This window comes from Cydia amplana, chromosome 12 (assembly GCF_948474715.1).
Source record: "Cydia amplana chromosome 12, ilCydAmpl1.1, whole genome shotgun sequence".
NCBI classification, from domain to species: domain Eukaryota; kingdom Metazoa; phylum Arthropoda; class Insecta; order Lepidoptera; family Tortricidae; genus Cydia; species Cydia amplana.
In genome coordinates, this window is record NC_086080.1 from 12,320,002 (window position 1) to 12,340,633 (window position 20,632).

Genomic DNA, 20,632 nt, shown 5'->3' on the forward strand with positions numbered 1-20,632 from the left:
ACAAAGGTTAATACATTCTGTTTCGCTTCAAATGATGTTTTACTTTGTGATAACATCATGTTTAGGTATAGTCTTGCAAATACAACTTATTAGTCAGTAAGAACTATGAAAACTATACTCATCCCTTTTGGGTGCTAGTACTAGCGTAAGACAAGCGCAAGACAGTACGATTAATCTCCGTCTATATTTGAATTGAGACGGCCCTGTGGGGTAAACTACTGAAACACACCCATTTCGAATTTCAAATAATCTATGGGAAGTCAACTCTACGTGCCTACATTTTTAAAATTTTCCGCCTTTGTCTACTGACAAGATTTCTGTACCAGAATATAAACTTCTTGGTTGTAATAAAGGCTCGGAACCGGTTTTTTCTTCATACAAAAAATACCGGTATTATTTCGTTATTTTTCGTTCTTTGGTTTATTATTTCATTTTTAATAGGACAATCTAATAATACGAAGGTGTTACCGAAATACATGATTCATGCCTACGTAAAGAGCATAAAATTTATTATTAAATTTATTAAAAATACTGGGCTATTTTGGGTTTTACAAAAAAACCGGTTCCGAGCCCTGGTTGTAATTAAGGAGACGCAGTTAAAAATATAGCTCAAACAACTTTGGTAAATTACATGTGCTCTTGACATTTGATGACATTGACAGATGTAATGTAAGTATGTTTACTAGACTCCATGCGTATCGTATTAAAATGAATTTGCTTTACTTTATTTACTGCAACTGCAAATAAATGTAACTGAATTACATTTAGTACCTATTGAACTATTCCTTCAGAATGAGTTGTATACAATGCGGAGAACAATCGAAATACAAATGTCCAAAATGCAGACAACCTTAGTAAGTTTCTGGATTATTTATTAAATCTATTGTACGTCTGGCCTTTTCCTTTTACGTCATTGTTAATAATAATCATAAAAAGTTTTTTATTTAGCATTTCCTTGTGCTAATTGATATGTAACTTTCTAGTTGCCTACTATCAGTAGTCAAGTCGCAAAATTTTCAAATCTCTTGGGTTCATCCACATATTACGTCACAGCAACAGTTTTGTTTTATGTGCAATAAAGAATTGAAGGGATGTTTACAAAAACAACATAACTGACTACACTGGTTGACACCTGAAACGATTAACAATGTTCTTAAAAAAGTGTCAACCGCTCTAAGCAGTTATGTTGTTTTTGTAAACATCCCTTCAATTAACCCGTGGAGCGCCCTAACAAGACACGTGTGCTAGTAACTAGTATAGGAGTTCCATACTACGGTAATTCTGGGGCGCTCCAGGGGTTAAGTAGTTATCTGATTGATTGTATATTGTGTTATTTTAATTGTTATAGCTGCTCAGTAGCATGCTGCCAAAAACATAAGGGAACTCCCTGTGAAGCGCCACCGAAACTTAATGCTACAGAATCAGAAGAGGTTAAAAAAGAATATGAGTTTCCTACTGAAGATACTGTGCCTCAGGAAAAGTTGAAATTATTAGGTAGCACTTTGTCAATATTTTTTTTTGGGTTTGAAAACCTTTGTTTATAGTTCCCATGTAAAACAGTGCCATTTTCTTAGATAAACTCTTTAAATACATTCTAATGGCACTCCTAAATTGGCATAATTCATAAAGACATGCTCACATTCAAAAAAATCTAAATATTAATTAATAATTTTTAAGTAATCAATTAGTGAATATAAGCACTAAACTTGGTTTCAAAGACTTGACCAAGGCAGTGAGTTACAAGAAATAGCTAAAAATAGCTTTTGCATATAACAAAATAGTCGAATTGTGTATTATCTTAATTTCAGAGGAATCAGCAGATTTAAAGCAGTGCTTAACAAATCCACATGTGCGGGAACTACTGAAGGTTTTAGATAGCTCCCCCCACCCTGATGCATTGTTTCAAGAATACATGCAAGAACCCATCTTTACAGAATTTGTTGATGCATGCTTAAAAGTTGTACAACCCCCTGAAGAGGATGACCAAAGATGACATTTACAATTACATGTTGTGTTTTAAATTGCAATTTAGTTATCAAATAATGTGGAGGCAAATACTTGAGAAACTCAACTCTTTCTTAAACTATGATGTACCATAAATATTTAAACATTTTTTTTTAAAGGTTTTGTTATTTTTATAAATGACCAAGGGACCAAATCACACAAGACCCTAAACTACCTAATTGTGACAACTCCATTTTGTACTAACCATAACAACACAAAATATGACATTTTATTGACTGAAACAACTCTAGGTATGTGTTTGTAGGATTTTGTACATAAAGTGCCCTTACATCATAACCCTATCACTAAAACTCCACTGTGTGAGGTGTATTCTATAAACCAAAATAGGTAGCCAGTTGAAAGTTTATAGTATTTGAAGTATTTCTATTGCTGTAGGTAATAGTTTCCTGAGGCCCATCACGCAGGAAAAATAGGCTATCTATTTCTTTTGTAACCAAATAAAACAATACTTGAACACATTTAGAATTGGTTTAAATTAAATTGAAACAATTATGTAGTGCTTTATGGGTTTTAGGAGAAAAAAAAATCATATTAAATTAAACTACCTACTCCTACAAGGAAAGGAACCTACAAGGAAAAATATTGTTAAAGTATGTTCAGAAAGAGAAGAGTCATGGAATGTATTGGGCCCCATACATTTCACAACTCTTCTCTTTCTGCATAGACTCTACAAAGGTACCTATTGAATTTTCGATTTGAATGTTAAAAAAATGCCAGTTTTAAAATTGTAGGCACAACAGCACTTGACACTTATAAGATTGCTTGCCTTTCAAAGGCTGGATAAACTACAATCGTGTATTTGTCTTAAGACTGGTAAGTTGCCATACTTATGTCCAAAGTTGTCCTAGTTCAGATCCCTATCTGGGAGATGTCTGTGGCTGAGTACTTAAGTACTATTAACATCCCAATAAAACCCTCACAGAGTCAGAATAATACCTTCAGGCCAATTTATTTTCTTAAAATAAATATTAAAGTGTAACTTTAATATTTATTTGTCTACTTAAGCGTTTCTATTTCAATCCAAAAGTCCGGGACTTTTAAACTCTTTAGCACCGGCAAAGAGAGAGAGGGGGAGAGTTATAAGCTTATGCTGATAGCAGTCCTCGTAGTAGACGGTTTTGCTTTTTGATAGGCGACTCGACTGAGTTGATAAACCTATTGTATATGTATTCCATTCAAATGAAATCATACTTACGTAAATAATCTTCCATAAATATCTGGACACTCGATCGCTGGATGAACAATTGATGAAGAAAAAATTGAGAAAAACACCGTTTATGAAAACCACATGAAAACTTTTGAATTGACGTTGACGACGGTTTGACGTAATGAAAAGTCTAATTTGAGTCAAATGACATGACGTTGACTCTTGACAGGTATAACCGGCCACACACGCACGGAATTTCCATTCGGTTTCCGTACGGAATGACAGGGGGAACGGGACGTCGCTCTACAAATGCATAGCGCTGTCTCGCTTGCATATATCATTCCGGTACGGAAAATTCCGTGCGTGTGCGCGGCATAGAAGTTAACATCAGATTCGTGGTGCGCGGCCAGGGCTATAACCGCAAAAACCGAAGTTCGCATCTTTCTCTGTCACTCTAATGACGCCTTTATTGGAGTAAAAGAGAAAGATCCCCGCAATTTGCGAATTTCGGTTTTCCCGGTAAACTTGCGGTAAACCCTCAGAGCTATAACCAAAGAGTAATAGTACATTACCACAGAATAAATAATAGTACTAGGTACAGAAGACTCACTCTCTAACAAAACGCGTCTGTTACGATCAGCGCAGATGGCCGCTAGGTGGCGACAGCGCCACGCGCGGCTTATGGCTAACCACCAAAATTGGTGTGGAACGGATGTATTTTTAGCTACCTGTAGCAAACCGACGAAATCGCGAGACGAGTGAGCCACGCCTGACATTACATACAGGGAGGTGAATTCGTGAATGCTCCAGATCGCAGGTGTTTGTGCGTAATAAATATGCGATCAGGGGCTTTACAAATTACCGCCCGTGGTTTGTCTAAAGTTTTACGTCTTGCCTTGGCCAGGAAATAAGATTTTCTCCTCGAGTAGCGGGGAGAAAATCCCACTTACGGGCCTAGCTAGGGTGACGTAAAGTTAGTAACTTAGTACACTTTTTTGGGTAGAATTAAATCGGCTTTAATGTTGCCTTACATCATATTGTCATAGAAAACTATAAAAAAATAGATTCCGAGTAAAATGCAAATTTCTCCAAGCTTGTACACATTTTCCAAGATGGTGGCGGTTCCTCGAGGTCCCTAAATGTATAATAGTGTGGACATCAAAAAGAGACCTTTAATTAACATACATAAAACTCAGGACTCTTCTATAGTTCGTTTTTTTAGCATTAGAAACAAGGTAAACAATCTTGACGTGTCTTTTTATTGAAAAACACGTTTTAAAAATAAATAATGGCAAATATGTAACAATTATGAATCTAATACAATCATTTATATTCTTCTGCTTTCATAAGTAATAGTTACTGATTTTTAAAAATCGTTTTTCAATTAAAAGACATGTCAAGACCGCTTACCTTCTTTCTAAATGCTAAAAAAACGAACTATAGAGATACCGAGGTTAGTCCTAATCCGATTGTGCCACGAGTAAGCTTTTTGATTGGTTGATAAAAAAAATAACAAAACTACATTATACAAAATCAAATTCATTTAATCAATTTTCATAATAACTTACGTCAAATAACTACAACATACAACATTGATGCTATGCATCTAACAAAGCGTTTCTTAGTAACTTCTCCAGGTCCACAGACCTTTTTCTTTCTTCTTCAATTTGTTCCTCTAGTTTGTCAACTTCGTATTTGCAATCTTTATATTTCGTGATATTTTCGTCAACATCTCTGATACTCTCTTCTACAATCGTGCTGTCTTTATCTTCAATCATGAGATACTCAACTGATTCTAAAGCAAGTTTACGACGCTTCACATTTATAAATTCGTCTATGTCATCTTCATATTCTATTGCTTTGTGTTTTAATCTACAAATCATATCCAAATCAAATAACCACTGGGCATTGCGGAACTCAACTAATTTTGATTTCTCATATATAGCAAACCGGTTATCAAAGTCTTTTAGACTGTATATTCTTTCATATACTATTAGATTCAAGAAACTTGCCAAATCAAATTGTTCAAAGTACACTTTGAAATTTTCATGGGGCATTCTCAGAATGTCTGATAGTTGAAATAAGGTAATTTCACGTGTGCTCTTTTCTGGGTGTTGAAACCATCCGATTTCGGTGCAGTATGTATAAATTTGCTCTTGCATATTGTCAACACTAACTGCATGATACTCTCCTGTTGGAGTTGGCAATTTTAAGTGTTTCATCATATTTTTTATTGAAGCTACATTTTCTGAAGTAGCAGCATTGCTTGTAATAAATTCATAAGGTTTTGGGTATAATGTTTCACTGTTCAAATACTTTTTCAGCTCTAATGGAAACAATGGGTAGTTGAAAAGATCTTCTTCCGTAATAGCTTGAGTCAATTTGTCCACAGTTATATTATAACATTGGACTAGTTTAGGCAAGTCCTTCATTATTGCATCTAAACGAGTGTCTTTTATTCTTCTTAACTGAAACCATATTTCGTTTCCGAGATATCTCTCACATACAGATTTGACATAATCAATTTCAAGTGGGGGCACATGCGGATAGTTTCGAGCCAACCACTTTAGTGCACTTTTTGTGGTAATTTTCAGCGAATCAAATAAATTATTTGGATCCAGAACAAATACTTTAAAAACAGATATTATTTTGTTTTTAATGCATTGTGATAGAAACAGTTCTAATTCATGATTCGGTTTTTCTGGCATTATCAATGCGACTGGAATAACTTGGTACGGATATTTAGTTTTTAAAATATCTTCAATAGTGGCTATTATGTCAACATCTTTTTCAGTGACGTAAAAAAGAAGACCATTGCTTCCCTCTATGGCTTCATTACAGCTGTTTTCACCCTTTTTAGTCAAACTTACAGATATTGCAAAATCCAATAACTTATTCCAGGTTTCTTTCCCTACATATATTAGACTGCTTGATACTTCATGGTCTTTTTTATCGCTAAAGGAGTCTATTATCCAATCTTGAACATGGATTTTTCGGCTCATAAATTGAGCACTAGAAGATACTAAAGTAACTTTCCAAAATAATCCTTTGTCGTACGAATAATGTATCTGTTTCATTCGCTTGAGAAGGGGAGATCTGATTATTTCCATCAGATTGAGAGTTTCGGGTGTTGGCAGCTGTGGTAATTTTCCACTAAATTTGTAACCTTTGTGGATAGCATTCATATTCTTTAAAGTAGCATTTTCTACCATACGTTTAAGACAAGATGCCTCTTGAATTGGCGTCCTATCTGTAAGCCAAACTGGTGTATCTTCTAATAAACTTCTCCTTTTTATGTTTCTAACGTAATTTTTACGCCAAATGTGAAACCATTTCTTCATCAATTTTTTAGTCCATATATTTTCTGCAAGCATCTCGCCATTACAAATCTCTGAACACAATTCAGTAACAATCTCTTCAGTCACAACGCCAGCAAATTTCATTAAATCATCTAGTTTCCTTAATTCATCTTTGACCATATCTATAACAGTTTCTTTGTTGATCTCATTAGCAAGTTCTTCTGTTATTTCAGTGGATTCTTTATCAACTCTTAATTTAAATAATCGTTCTTCTTCTGCCTTTCGTTTTAATTCAGCTATTCTAGCTTCTTCCGCCCTTTTTCTTTCTTCTTGTTCTAAGCGTCTCTTTAGTTCTTCCTGTTGTCTTTTCTCCTCTTCTTTACGCTCTTTTTCTTTCCGTTCTTCTTCAATGCGCCGTAACTCATCTTGTTGTCTCTTAAGTTCTTCTTGGCGCCTCTTCTCTTCTTGTCTTTTCAATTCTTGTCTTAATTCTTCTTCCTTTCTTAATTGTTCTAACCTTCTCATTTCTTCTTCTTTAATTTTTTGTTCATGAAGCTTTTGTTCTTCAAGCTGTTTTTGAGCATCATCGTTGAAATCAAATACTTCGCCGTTCTGTTGTTCATTAGCTGAACTAAATAGGTTTTGAGTTACTGAATTGAATTTATTTTTACTTTGGAATATTGAGTACGATTTTTCGTCTGTGTTCTGTTCAGTTTTCACTGCGCTTTTAAATAGACTTCCAGGTGATATCGCATGAGACTCTCCATTAGCAATAAATAACGATTTCGTGTTATTAACATCTTTCTCCTTTGTATTTAGTGCCCCAAATACATTTGATGGTGTTTGAGTCAAAGGTTTACCAAATATACTTCCTTTTACAGTTTGCCCAGCAGTATCAGGCTTGGCAAAAAGATTATCCTTGGAACTTGCAAATATATTTTTACTTCCTAACACATTCTGGTTACCAAACACAGCACTTGGTTGATCTTTCTTTGAAAATAAGTTGCTATTTACAGACCCATCAAACAACTTTTTGCTGTCTTGTTTATTTTCGTTAACTAACTGACCAAAAACAGAAGGTTTGACATCTGGCTTTTGAAATACAGTTCCAGTCGGTTTTGAATCCTTAAATGCATTTTGGGCACTCTTAAAAAGATTATTAGTGTCATTAGTAGCTTTTCCAAAAATATTCTTATTTCCACTAGGTTCCGCAGGCATGCTGAACAAATTGTTATTATCTTCTTGCGGTTTAGAAAATACAAAACCGGGACTTTTCTCAGGCGAGTTATTAATAATGTCAGCTGGTGCTACTGGTATAGCCGGTTTAAACGAGAACAATGCTTTACCACTTCCGCTATTGTTGTTGGTTTGAGGACTGCCGAAATTTAAAGGTTTTCCAGGACTTTGCGATTTTACTTCAGGCTTTGCAAAAACATTTGACTTCGTTTCTGAACTTCTATCCGTGATTGCGTAACTTCTTCCACCTTGTGCTAGGCGCTGAATTTCTGCTCTTAGAGATTGGACATCTTTATTACTGTCGTTGCTGGTGTTATATCCTTGATCTTGAGCAGTTAAAGCTTCCTCTTTAAGTGTACCTTCTTTGTTAAAGCTTGAATATGGAAGATTTCTTCCAAAGTCTACAATAGGTACTTGTTCTCCCGCAATAACTGCGCCCACTTTACATTGTCTCTTTGATTCAATGAGGTGTGGAGCACGCGCGACAGGGAAGGGATCACTGTCTTCTATAAATTGATTTCTGTCGAGTATAACTGTCAACTCCTCGTCATTTTTGGCAAAGCGTAAACCGTAATGATTAACAAAAGCTTTCATTCTATCAACTGATTCGAACGCGAGGGCATTCATTAACTCTTCAGCCGGGTAGCGAGAGCCACCCCTCGGGGCGAATGCCTTGACTATTCTAGCTAAAGCTCTGGCGCGAACGTCGTTGAAGTACCTTAGAAGAATACATGCCTGGAGGTATGACGCTTCTTCTTTGACAAGGCGAAAAAACCGGACGTAGTTGTTATTATCCAACGCATTAAATACTTTTATGGCAAACGTGATGGCTCCAGACTTTTGTATGTCCACTGGCAGCTGTTTTATCTGAAAAACGATTTAAAAAAGCTTTTAATATCAATCAATTAAAATTTATCAATTATGACTTAATTTAGCATAGTGTAAAGGTGAATTTTTTACTTGTAATTTTGCATACAAATCAGCCGTAGTATTGTACAGTCAGCTGCAGAGAAATCTGATTACATCCTAATAGAAGTTTCTAAGCAGAGAAGGTAAAGTATCGCTGCAGCTGCAACCATACCTACATCAACTTTTTTTACGACCAAATACATTTCAATGATCTAACCTCCCACCAAAAATTGGCGTCACCCAAGTTGAGCAACGCTATGTAGCCGCGGAACTCCGCCTCCCTCGGCTTGTCCTCCGGGCCGACGTCGGCGTACATGTGCTTGAGCGTCTGCAGGCACTTGGTGAGGTTGTCGGTGTTGAGCTTCTGGTCGAACTGCGTGTGCTCCAGGTCGGCCAGCCGCGCCGCGCAGTGCGCGTGGAAGCGCGCGCACATCTCCACCAAGCGTATGGACTCTGTGTAAAACATTTGCAACTAATCAAACCACTGTTGACCAGAAAAAAATCCTGTTAGTTTAGCCGTTCGTATAATTGATACGAAGAGTTTCTTGAGGAATGCACTCACCTGCACAACAAAGAGCCTGCTGCGTTATGTCTTTCCGTATTCCACGGAAACGGTCCCACATGAAGTGGAACCAATCAGCGAGAGTGACCTGAAACAATCAAAATAACATAATAATTGATATAACCCGATCATGGCATAGGATGAAGGACTAAGCAACAGGTTGCAATAAAAATGGTTTTTTAACTTGATGGTTTACTGATAATCTAGTAATACTACTTCAGCACTCACTTGTCTTGTAGTGTCAGCGATCTCACACAGCAGATAAGCGCAGGTCCGTTCGAGCACGACGGCCGGCCTGAGCTCATAGCACATGGGGATCTCCTGGTCGGCGGAGCTCCGGCTGTACTGCTTGACGGCCCGCCATGTCTCTAGTTTGTAGTCGCAGTCCGGAGTGGTTTCGAGTGACATTACCTGAAATTTGAAATTCAATATTTTGTGCTTGTTGTCGAGTGCAATTTAATGTATCTAAAATAATACAATGGCTTAAAAACTAAAAATAGGTATAGTAAAAACAAAAAATCAGATTAATAGGGACTTGGATTTGTCAATAACATTATACTTGTAATAAAAATTGAACAGATGCCTCTGCTTGTATGTATATTATTGAAAATGTTACCTGATGTTCTGCTTGCCTGTGCAGGCGTTCTTTTTCTGGGCACATATCAGGACATGTGCCTATAGTGGCTCCGCCGACTTTTATTCGACCTCCTGCACCACCCCATGCTCTCAAAATTCTATAAATTTAATATTAATCAATAAGTTATGTTAATAAGTTAGGATTTGAAATTGGTTGTAGACACTATACTATATTCAGTGGTAAATGTTCCTACCTGTCTCGAGCATCCAATATCCTCCACTGCTCATCGGGGGTTGAAGAAACCTTGTACCGCAATTGATGCAGTTCAGCAGCTGCTTCTGTTGTGTTAAGGGTTGTCTGGGTTGTGGTAACAATCATTGGGGACTCTATGCCACTTTTTGGTTGCCTGAAATACAATGGTAATAATGATACTAATTAAATAAAATTATTTTATTAGTTGTTACCATTGGTAAAAAAAATTAGAAAAAATAAAGTTACGTTAAGTTAGAAGAAACTAACTTGTAGCTAGAAATCATGATCACTTGATAATTCCTCCTGACAAAAAAATAATTTATTGCGTATAAAGAATATTGATGACAGAGAGCTGCCATATCACAAGATAAAAATGGAAAGTAAGTACAATACAAAACAATAAATATAACTCACATTGTCACTGGTTTTTCACGGACAGGTGCTTTCTTCCTCATGGGTGAATCACCCTTTCGTATTGGTGACTTACCCTTCCTTATAGGTGAACCTCCCTTACTTGAAGGTGAATGTGTTACTCTTGAGAGTATATTGGGATTGCTTGCCTCGTGAGAGACATCCATGCCTAAAACATAAACCATAACAAATAAGTTTAAGAAAACAGTACTAAAGTTTTGGAACAAAATCAAGGAGTAGGAAATATATATAATGCCAATATGGCAGCAAGACTTTGCAGTAGGAGTGCCCATGAGATGCCTATCTGGCAAAGCATCATTGGGTGAGTTTATCTATAGAATCTATAGGCACCCCAGTATTCATACCACCAGCAGCAGGGTCCACTATAAAATTAAAAACAAATGCAGCTTGACAAAATATACCAAATTAAATCATACCTAGGCATGTGTATGTATTATTTATTTATTTATATAAGCCTAGAGTGTCCCACTGCTGGGCAACGGCCTCCCTCCTCTCTTTCACGTATAAATAAATAAATAAATAAAAAGATATTTATTTACCGACACAAAAAAACACAACGAATTGCAAGTACATTGAAAAAAACAGGTAGAATTAGGCATATAGACCGCTCTTGTATGTATGTTATACGTAAATAGTTACAAGATGCTTTGCACATTTTTGATCTACTTTGAGTATAGCTATCCATTGAAACCCATACTTGATAGTCTACAATATCTAGATACAAGATACATACGGCTTTGCCTTGTTACATAGCTGGGTCCGCCTCCCATGGCTGAGAGCTCTTCTTCAATATCAGAATCAGGCACCCAATCTGGATCATCCTCCCGTTTGCTCTTTCTTCTTCTGAAAACAACATTCATGTTTAGATATATAAGTTAATATAACTCAGTCTTTACAAATCCAATGTCATTGTCACCTGTGAATTTTTAAGGATTTGTTCTATGGAGGGTAAAGGTAATTTATTTAATGAAATATTACTAATTAACAGATATTTCTACTAAATTTAATAATCTTGATAAAAAGAGCATGAATGATTATGAAATAAAAAGGGGGTCAGACTGTAGCAAAGGAGGGACTGGGAAAAAATGGCCGACCAAAGATTGATGTTTTTAAAGGGAGCTGGGACTTGTAAAATTTTATTATTATAAAAAAGTCGCTCGGCTCGCGCGCTGTAAGGCCACAGTTCTACCTAACACTCCTCCTCGCTTCGCTCGTCGTCGTACCTACACCAACCTGCCTTAAAAGAGTGTTATGTAAAATGCTCTATCTCCCAATGATTTATAACTCAAGATAGGTTATAGGCGTTCCTAAATTGAAGCGCTTACCTTGTGACAAATTGGACAAGTTGCCTTTAGTCGCGGCTGGACAAGCGAGAAATATGCACGTACTAACGAGCTCCCGCACACCGAAAGAGAAAGAGACAACCTTATGTTTCACAACAAGTGTGACAAAGATGGATGGAATGAGAAAACTAATCAAAAATAACAGATTTCTTCGTAGGCACAGAAATAAATATGGAAGTATTTTTTGTGCTCCTCAAGTATGAGTATAACATATCTAGGTTATATAATATCATTGCTATCTCTGCCATTTTCAGTTTTAGTATAAAGTTTTCCAAGTGAAAGTTGCTTATTTTGACGTGTTCTTTACGTTACAATCATTTAAAATATATGTCATAATGACACCATTCTCAATGAAAATTTTCCAAGTCCCAGCTCCCTTTAAAAACATCAATCTTTGGAGGCGTCTAAATCGGCCATTTTGTATTTTAGAGAAAAGTTTTTCCAATAACAGATGCTTATTTTGACGTGATAATACACATTACAATCATTTAAAAATAGTGTCATAATAACACCAGTTTGTCAAAAAAATCTCCGCTTTGCTACAGTCCAACCGAAAATTCAATTCTCAGCAGTAAGTAATGTGGCAATGGACTTCACTCAATTTATCACGAAAATTCAATGTAATCTTGATGACCCTAGGGGGCACCATCGGTCTAGAAATGCTTAAGGCATCAAAATATCTTAATCTGGCACTGTACTTAATAGTGTTATCGCAAGGATGCCTTATTTAGCATTATATGGGCTAATAGGTACTTACACTCGAGGTTTGAACCGAGTGACATCAAACATAAAGCCATCATATGCCCCAGCATTAAGCACCGCTCGTTCCATGGAAGACGGTTGGTCATATTCAACCATGCACATTTGCTTCTTGGTGACCAGGCGTATTCTCTGCACTTTACCAAACTTGCTGAAGTGCTTCTTAGCTGCAGCCGGTTCAAGGAGACTTTCAGGAACATCAGAACATCTACAAAGACATTTTAATTATTAGCAATAGACACTCTACGATCCTCATACACTAAAGCACAAATTTAAACAGTGTATTCAGACAGTCTTGACAAAAACAAGGCAAAAGATTCTGCATATTCAAGAACATCTTACGAGATGGAGGTCTTCGGGTTAAACCCAGTTACTGGAGATGTCTTCAAAATTGGACTTTTTAACTTCTTTGGGGTTGTTGACTCCATATCAGAAGCTTTTATTCCTCAGGTTTGTTTTGAAATTAATTGCTGGACATTTGCGATTCCAGTAGGTTATTTTGAAATCCTTCAAACATTTAAACACAACCACGAACACAGTATGTTAGATATTTTGAAGCATAATAACAAGTGAAGCGTGTTATACGTCCGACATGTTTTTCTAAATCAACAAGTAACAAAACAAAATTATGCGTGTTACATATTTATACCATTACAACAGCAGTTGCGTTTTATAAATTTCTATGAACCATTTTTTAGCTGTCAACTACATGGACGTCCTTCGAACTGCATGACGCCTTGACGCCATGAAAAGTCATTAAATTTTAACATTCAAAAGAGTCAACAGCGCTGCAATATATTGAGTTTTTGCGCAGGGAAGGGATCAATAACAAAAAGTTCTATAAAAGTACAATGTTAAGTTAAATGTAATTTATCTTCGGAAACAAAAAAAGCGGGAAAGAATAAAGTTAACAAACAAAAAACGCCTTAGCCAAATTTATAGTGTTGCCTATTGAAAAAACTGGGATGTTTCAGTTAATAACAAAATCGCTCTGAAATCTTGGCCAAACTTGTGTGGTTCCAAGGCTATCCAATAGATGGCAGTAAGAGAAATATTAGTGAAAATGAAGATTTACTCTTTGATGAAGATGACCGGGCTAACCCAAGGCTAACCACGATATTTATTAAAATTTATTTCTAGAAATATGGCAGAGTTCTAAATATTGAAATTATTCAGGTATGGAATATTACTACAAGTTATCTAATTCATTTCGTGGTTTGTTATCGGATCGCGTTATTTTCTCAATATGTCTAACGAAAGTGACGCAGCGTCCGTCGCAACGCAAAAACAATTACTTACCTTCAAACCCAATTACAAACTACAATGTTAAACATGAGGCTTAATGTTGACCAAATTTACTTAATACACTATATTAAAATTTCTCTTTTATCCAACACTAGACCCCAATCAGACAAATAGTCAACCTGGCACACCGGACGTTAGGTACTAGATACATTGTATCTACCTACAACATTTTAGTTCTTTTATAAAATAACAGGTAGGTGGGTATTAGTATACCGTATAGTGGGTATACGGTAGTTATATGATAATACATATTTTAGACTGATTATGATAGTGCATTTGTACAAAATTGTATAAGGGTACTCGTAGTAGGTACACATGTACACGGGTACTATTATTTATTATGTGTTTTAGCCTGTCTTCTCCGCGGCTTCTCCGAGGCCACGGGGACAACGCCGTCTTCGAAACGTCGGAGGTAAATTTAAAACTTAATTTTACGAGTCCCGTCGTTGTGAATAGGTAATAAATTAATAATGAGTAAAAAACGGTGTGAATAGATAATTACTCATTTTTAGTGCTAGGTATTGATGGGACATATAACCTATGTAAGAAAAATAAGAAGCCCTTTATTACTACAACATTATTCAACCGATACAATTTTATCGGGCAATTTCTAAGAACATATACTTAAGTTGGGAAGTTGGGATTAGCAGCGTGAGCGATGCGTGAGCGTGACAACATCGTTCGATGACATAACAGCATTCCATCGCGCAAGACAGAGCAGTTCCGGTATATCCGGATGTAGGCACCTCTCACTTTCTAACCTCGAACATTGGCAATTTGGGCCCCGGATCCCGGATGGACCGGATGTCTATAAACTCACTGTTTATTTATATGCCATCCTATCCTGGTCATACGTTTATGGGATGTGGGACTTTATTTGTGGCAGTAAAATTTTAGTAATGTGCATCTTTAATTTGTGGCAAGCTCAGTATCCCGAGCGAGTCCCAACTGTTCAATTCGGGGGAATTTCTAATGTAAGATTCATTGTCAGCCGGCGATAAGCAGTCACTCATCTTTTTGATTAAGGGTCGGTTGCACCGGTAAAGCATTCGGATGCTTTGTCGGATACATGATGTTTGACGCGAAATAGATAGGTACGCCCTCGCCTTCATGTAACTTTAACATGAATATGCCTTAAAGAGACTGATTGGAGCTATGTGTTGCTATACAAAAAAAGCCACCGGGAGTCGGGCAGGCTAATCGGCGCGGTGAATCACCTCTGACGTCACCAGCATAAATTCGGGTGTCGCATTCCGGCCGGTTATATAAAAGAAAGTAGCGCGGCCGCCGCGCGACCTTGCTGGTGAAAGGCGGGGCAAGTGGCGCAGCCGGAACTCGCTCTTCCCACGGACGCGATCTGGTCGTGTGTTCCCGTTGCGGGCGAGACGAACGCTCAGGCGATCTAGTGTAATCTATTCCCTGGGGAGTTGTAATTATGCATAATTATGAAGCACTTGATAAGCATGACAATCTGACTCTACAATACAACTAAAAAACAAAATTGGTATTTAGACATTCTTATTTTTTTATACACAGATCTACCTGTCCAGCCGAGTCCCAAACAAAGCAACGGTTGTACAACGGATAGTAGGCGTCGATATGGATAGTAGGAGTTGTTATGTAGGTACCTACTAGGTACTTATGTTATGTATAGTAAGGTAGGTATACCTACCAATATTTAGATAATACATAGAACCAATTAGCAAATTACGCTGCCTCACTGAATCCAGGCATGGATAAATGCCCTTGCCTGGATTCGAAGTCTCCAGGAGTCTAAGTCTTCAGGTTTATAAGCCGGTACCTTGCCGAAACCAGCGCTATGAAAACTAAAAATCTACTAGCATTCTCAGAAAAATAAACTTAGATTTTAAATATGAACATTCAGCTCTCTAACTACTCCACATAACAACTAGGTACTTAAGGAACAAATCAAATAATTTACCATTAGCCACCGGACCAGTCCAGCCTCGGCCACTGGAGAGCTTGGTAACTTTTTCTTTAGTTATGACACCTATTTCAGTTTATAACTCATATCTCTTACTAGTAGGTACGTATGAGCTTTGAAGTTCAAAGTTTGAACTGCCTGGTCGCGAAGGGAACAACTCGGCCGCCGCGACTGCCGTTATTCGCTCGCGACTTTCGGTAGGGAACCGGTTCGTGAAAATGCACTGTTGGAGCAAGTGGTACGGTACACGTACACCACCAAATAATTAAACAATCGAATGACAATGATTGAACTACTGGGGCAAGTGCCTAAATTCTAAATGTCAATTCATTTGTTTCAGTTTAAAAACGCACCTCATCGACTTGTGCCGACACGTGTTTGCAAAAACCAGAATCCAACAGTGTATTTTAAGATAGGTAAGGCCATCCAATTTTTATTTATGTAGGTATATACATAAGTCGATAAATCCCAAATTTGGCAAGTAGGAAAGTTTTCATTAAGTACCTCTACTTTTGAAATTTAACTCTACCTCGATTTTATTGTAAACGTATTTGGAACAAGCTGGCGTCTTCCAGAAATGTTTAATTTTAGAATTATTAAGAAGATTCTGATACTAAATTAATTTTAAAGAAACATCTGCCATTGCTGTAGCTGGTTCAATTAAGTCACAATGAAACATAAAGGAACATACAAGTCTGAAGAAAACGAATTCAGAAAATGGTTCATCATTAGGTAAAAAATAAAGAGTTCAGGATTATCTTGTTGAAACAATAAGTACCTACCTAAACATAGGTTTACGAAACAATGATAATTATTGGATGTTTGCCCAATTAAAAAATATCCTTTTCACCTCAGCAGCTCGAACAAGGGTACTTTGATTCTTAAAAACAGTGAGCAAAATGCGATTTTGCTCACTGAGTGAGACAAAATGACATTCAAGTGACCTTTATAGTCAAATGTCATTTCAACATGCGGGGTCTAATAAAACTTCGAAATACTTGGGTTCTATTATCTCTGTCCCTTTCACACTGTTAGCAAAAAGAAACAGACAAAAAAAAGTTAAAACGACATTCAACAGTATATTCACGGTTTATAATAGACCCCCGAAAAACTTCAGACCGCATCGTTCCAAACCACGTACGAGTATGAATTCTTAATAATTAATTAATAAAAATAAAGTTTAAGATTTGATAAAAACTGATAAAATACTATATTTTAGGTATTTTATTGTACAATTAAAATAACGAACTCAAAAAATACACAGATCATCACGCAAAATTAATTATTTTACTTTTAAGAATTTCTACCATAGTTGACAAATAGTACGTATCCGCAATTCGGACCGTATCTTACAAAGATTTTTTTACAAAAAAAGTTTGAAGTGTCAGTTAATGTTTGTTATTTCTATATTATTTTAATGGAATTTATTATTACGTTTTGTTTTTGTGTTCCATTGCGGTAATTAAACTTAATTGTTTGTAAAGTCTATTTTTTTATTCGGTAGACTGAAATGACAGTTAATAGTATGAAATGACATTTCATGTTCATACAATTAACTGTCATTTCAGTCTACGGAATAAAAAAATAGACTTTATATCTTAAGAAAACATGAGTGCAGGTATTAAGTGATGAACAAGGATTACATTTTTCAAGTTGTCTAATAGGTATGTTCTCACTGTGCTGAGGTGAAAAATGTTGTGTACTACACGAGATCAAAGTTATTTACATCTCGTGCGCTTTTGAGTCCCTTACTACGCTCAAGATTCTAAATTAGATTCACTCGCTACGCTCGTGAATCTATTATAGAATCTTTCGCTTGCACGGGACTCAAAATAAGCACTCGAAGAAATATCAAACTTTGATCACTTGTTGTACAAATAACTATTTCCGCACACCCGTAAAAAATGTGCCTATGTTGAAGCAGGAAAGTGACATTTCCTGCTTTAAATTCAATATTAATTATAGGTACCTAAACAATTTTGATAAACAAAACTTCCCCTGCGGTCTACACGCGAAGCGAGTGGGACGCGGACGGAGCGCACAGAGCCGCGTCGTCGTCGTGTTACTCGTGTTGGCCTAGAATTTAGACAATTTCCGATTGCCATGGCCGCGGCCGCGGCGCGGCCTAGCAACAGGCTGTGCATTCCCATTGCTATCCTAGCGTTAGAGAGTAGAACGCTGAAGCGATCTAGTGTAACTGAGACCTAGGTCAGGCGACTATACCATACCTAATGGGAGAGCGCGCATACTAGTTCAGCTGAGCCTTCAACTCTGTAGGAGGTGGATATGACACCCCAGAACCAGAGCTGTTAACGCATTTAACCATGCTTTTCGAGAGCTTCGCTTCAGGCGTACCAATATAAAAGTAATCTTCGTTTACGCGTACTTATTCCCGTACGAGATCCCATTTTATACTAGGGAAAAATATAACATGGGATAAAATGGCTTATGAATCCGCAGCTGCCGGTTCGCGGCGCTCTACATTGTGCACGCTTCTATAAAGTTTTAACAGTAGTTTAAAACGATTTGAAAACGAAATTCTAAACAAATGTTATTTTTTGAAAAAAGGGGCGCAATTGTAATTGGCATGTAATTTGATAGAGCCTCGTGTAACCTCGTACGCGCTGGTGCTGTTGCACTGGTGCTGGACTAGTTATCAGTTTATTTATTGCATTTGGTGTTAGTGGTGTTACATAGTAAAAGTAAGTTTCACATGGGCCCTGGTAGGGCACAGCAATAGTTTTAAATCTAAAATAATTATGCTAGGTACTAGACAGTGTTAATGAAATAGTTATATAATTTAGGTCCTATAACAATGGTTAGGAGATTGTAATTTAAATTTTAATAGCACAAATTTATTAATGTCTAGTAGATATTATACCTATTGATAATTGAAAATTGAAATTAACATTGAAATTGTAGGGTAGGTATATAATATTAATTTTTTTAATAGTTATGTCAATATTTAGAAATATTATGTCACACAATGTTTAATAATCATATGTAAAATGAAATAAAAATAATAAAAATGAGTAATAATTAAAGCAAATAACATTCGTGATCATTTTTGGACTTGTTTTGTGTAAGTAGCTGTAGTTCGATCTGAACGTTCGGGTGGCGCCAGGTTATGCTTGTATCTACTTTCATATCGTCGAGGACGGTCGGCAAATTTTGGAAAGAAATGAGGATATTTTCTGACGAACTTACAAATTTCAAATACTTATGTAGATTAATGTTAATGTCAGGATTTTATATTTAATAAAATAGGGTCTACAACTATCTGGTACTGTGATATTAGCTAGTGTGCGTATGCATTTTTTTGCAATATGAATATTTCCTCTATATCTGTATTCTGTACTATTTCCCCAAAGGACTGAATTTTTATTCTTTGATTTTGCAAATCTTTCCCATTCCTATAAAACCTACCTACCTATTTGTGACCTGACAAATTAAATTGACCTCCTGGTATCTGTAATAAACATCGATACCTATCTAAAATTAAATAAAAACTTTATACTGCAGCTTTGCATTCCGAATCTGGCTACAGCGCGCAGCGCGTGCGGCCGCGAACCCGGATACAGCGTGACGTAACGACGCAGCCTTCGCCTCTCCCTTGCGCCGGAGCCTTCCCCTCCCCGCCCTCCACCCTCCCTCCTACTCCCCGCAAACACTTCGACTCTTATTCACAACGATTACCGACCACTTTACCCGAGTAAACCAGTATAAGCCACTCCGATTGTGCAAGTCTGTTACGGACCTTGTCTCGGAGTCACGTTGCACTGGAGGCTGGTTGTGAAACGATTAGAAACTTTAGACTAGAGGTTTGTGAATGATATAGCGGCACGTCTGGGTGACCGTCTGTGCCGCTTTGATCTCGATGCTATTGCCAGAGCCCGTGCCGTGGTTAATTAGAACTTAGAATCCTACATGGCATTCGGAGTGGATGTAGAGATGGATTTCACATGCCGGGACTAGGTATTTTATAGTGATAAAGAAAAAGATGACGAAATATTTAACTGAAGTTTACTATAGGTATTGAACGCTCATTTGTTTTTTGCATGGAAAATGTATTACTGTAGTACTTTTTAATTTAACAAAATAGACATAGGTAATATACAATATCTAACTTTGCCTTCTCTTCGGCGTTATATAGGCATAACAAGCCGACAATGGTGACAACTTGAGGATTAAATAAGTTTTTGGCAAAAATTTCATTTTTGGTACAAGCTATTAGCGCTGACTGTACTTTTCTTTCCACGTACTTACAACTAATACTCATCGAGACCATTCTAAAAACCCCAAACACAATTAGGTTGCGTTGTTTTATCACAGAGTTCCTATGGCCACCACCTGTCTCCATCATCAGATCAGCTCGATGGTACCATAATATTGCATTGTCACCCGACTGGATCCGACCTTTCCCCTCCCTTTTTGGGGAGGTAGGCACGGTACGATCTCGTAGCTACTGGGCCAAATCAGCTTTGATTGACCTTAGGAACAATCGTGCCAAGCGGCATCGCCTGAGTCAAAAGTGCATACTCACTGCACTCACTTAGATTACGAGCTCTATTTAAAAAAAATCTAAATTTTGAAAGCCTTTATCTTGGAAACTGTTCAATCTACAGAGACAGTTCTAATCTCGTATTGTAGCAAATTTAGTCTTCTTTAAAAACGTCTAAGGAAGGTACTATCAAAAACTAGTCCTTTAGGGTTAGAATCGCCCAAAACTAAAAAAAAAAACGAAATTTTCGCGGTTTTTTCGATTTTTGACAAAGTTGCGTTCGGCGCTCGAGGTCACAAACTTGGATTATTCATTGGGCCAACATCATAAACAAGTCTGC

General features: G+C 36.9%; 2 protein-coding genes across 3 annotated transcripts in view; one reads left to right on the plus strand and one right to left on the minus strand.

The window, feature by feature from the left end:
• The first annotated feature begins 709 nt into the window (after window positions 1-709).
• LOC134652617 (zinc finger HIT domain-containing protein 3) lies at window positions 710-2,079 on the plus strand. Its single transcript, XM_063507778.1, has 3 exons — window positions 710-854; window positions 1,349-1,494; window positions 1,809-2,079. The coding sequence occupies exons 1-3, from the start codon at window positions 793-795 to the stop codon at window positions 1,991-1,993; spliced, it is 393 nt and encodes a 130-aa protein (XP_063363848.1). The 5' UTR covers window positions 710-792; the 3' UTR covers window positions 1,994-2,079.
• A 2,616-nt stretch (window positions 2,080-4,695) lies between these two features.
• The window catches only part of LOC134653029 (uncharacterized), a 40,433-nt gene continuing 24,496 nt past the window's right edge, over window positions 4,696-20,632 (minus strand). Inside the window, exons 1-10 of one of the 2 annotated variants that reach the window (XM_063508309.1) lie at window positions 12,884-13,149; window positions 12,540-12,749; window positions 11,173-11,282; window positions 10,422-10,587; window positions 10,009-10,161; window positions 9,795-9,912; window positions 9,407-9,589; window positions 9,179-9,266; window positions 8,834-9,069; window positions 4,696-8,574 (exon numbers count right to left, since the gene is read on the minus strand). In XM_063508309.1, coding sequence (XP_063364379.1) covers window positions 4,771-8,574; window positions 8,834-9,069; window positions 9,179-9,266; window positions 9,407-9,589; window positions 9,795-9,912; window positions 10,009-10,161; window positions 10,422-10,587; window positions 11,173-11,282; window positions 12,540-12,749; window positions 12,884-12,969 — 5,154 coding nt within the window. In that variant the 5' untranslated portion in view covers window positions 12,970-13,149 and the 3' untranslated portion in view covers window positions 4,696-4,770. Of the gene's footprint in view, window positions 8,575-8,833; window positions 9,070-9,178; window positions 9,267-9,406; window positions 9,590-9,794; window positions 9,913-10,008; window positions 10,162-10,421; window positions 10,588-11,172; window positions 11,283-12,539; window positions 12,750-12,883; window positions 13,150-20,632 lie in introns of those variants that run through there. The other variant, XM_063508310.1, reaches the window with a different exon arrangement.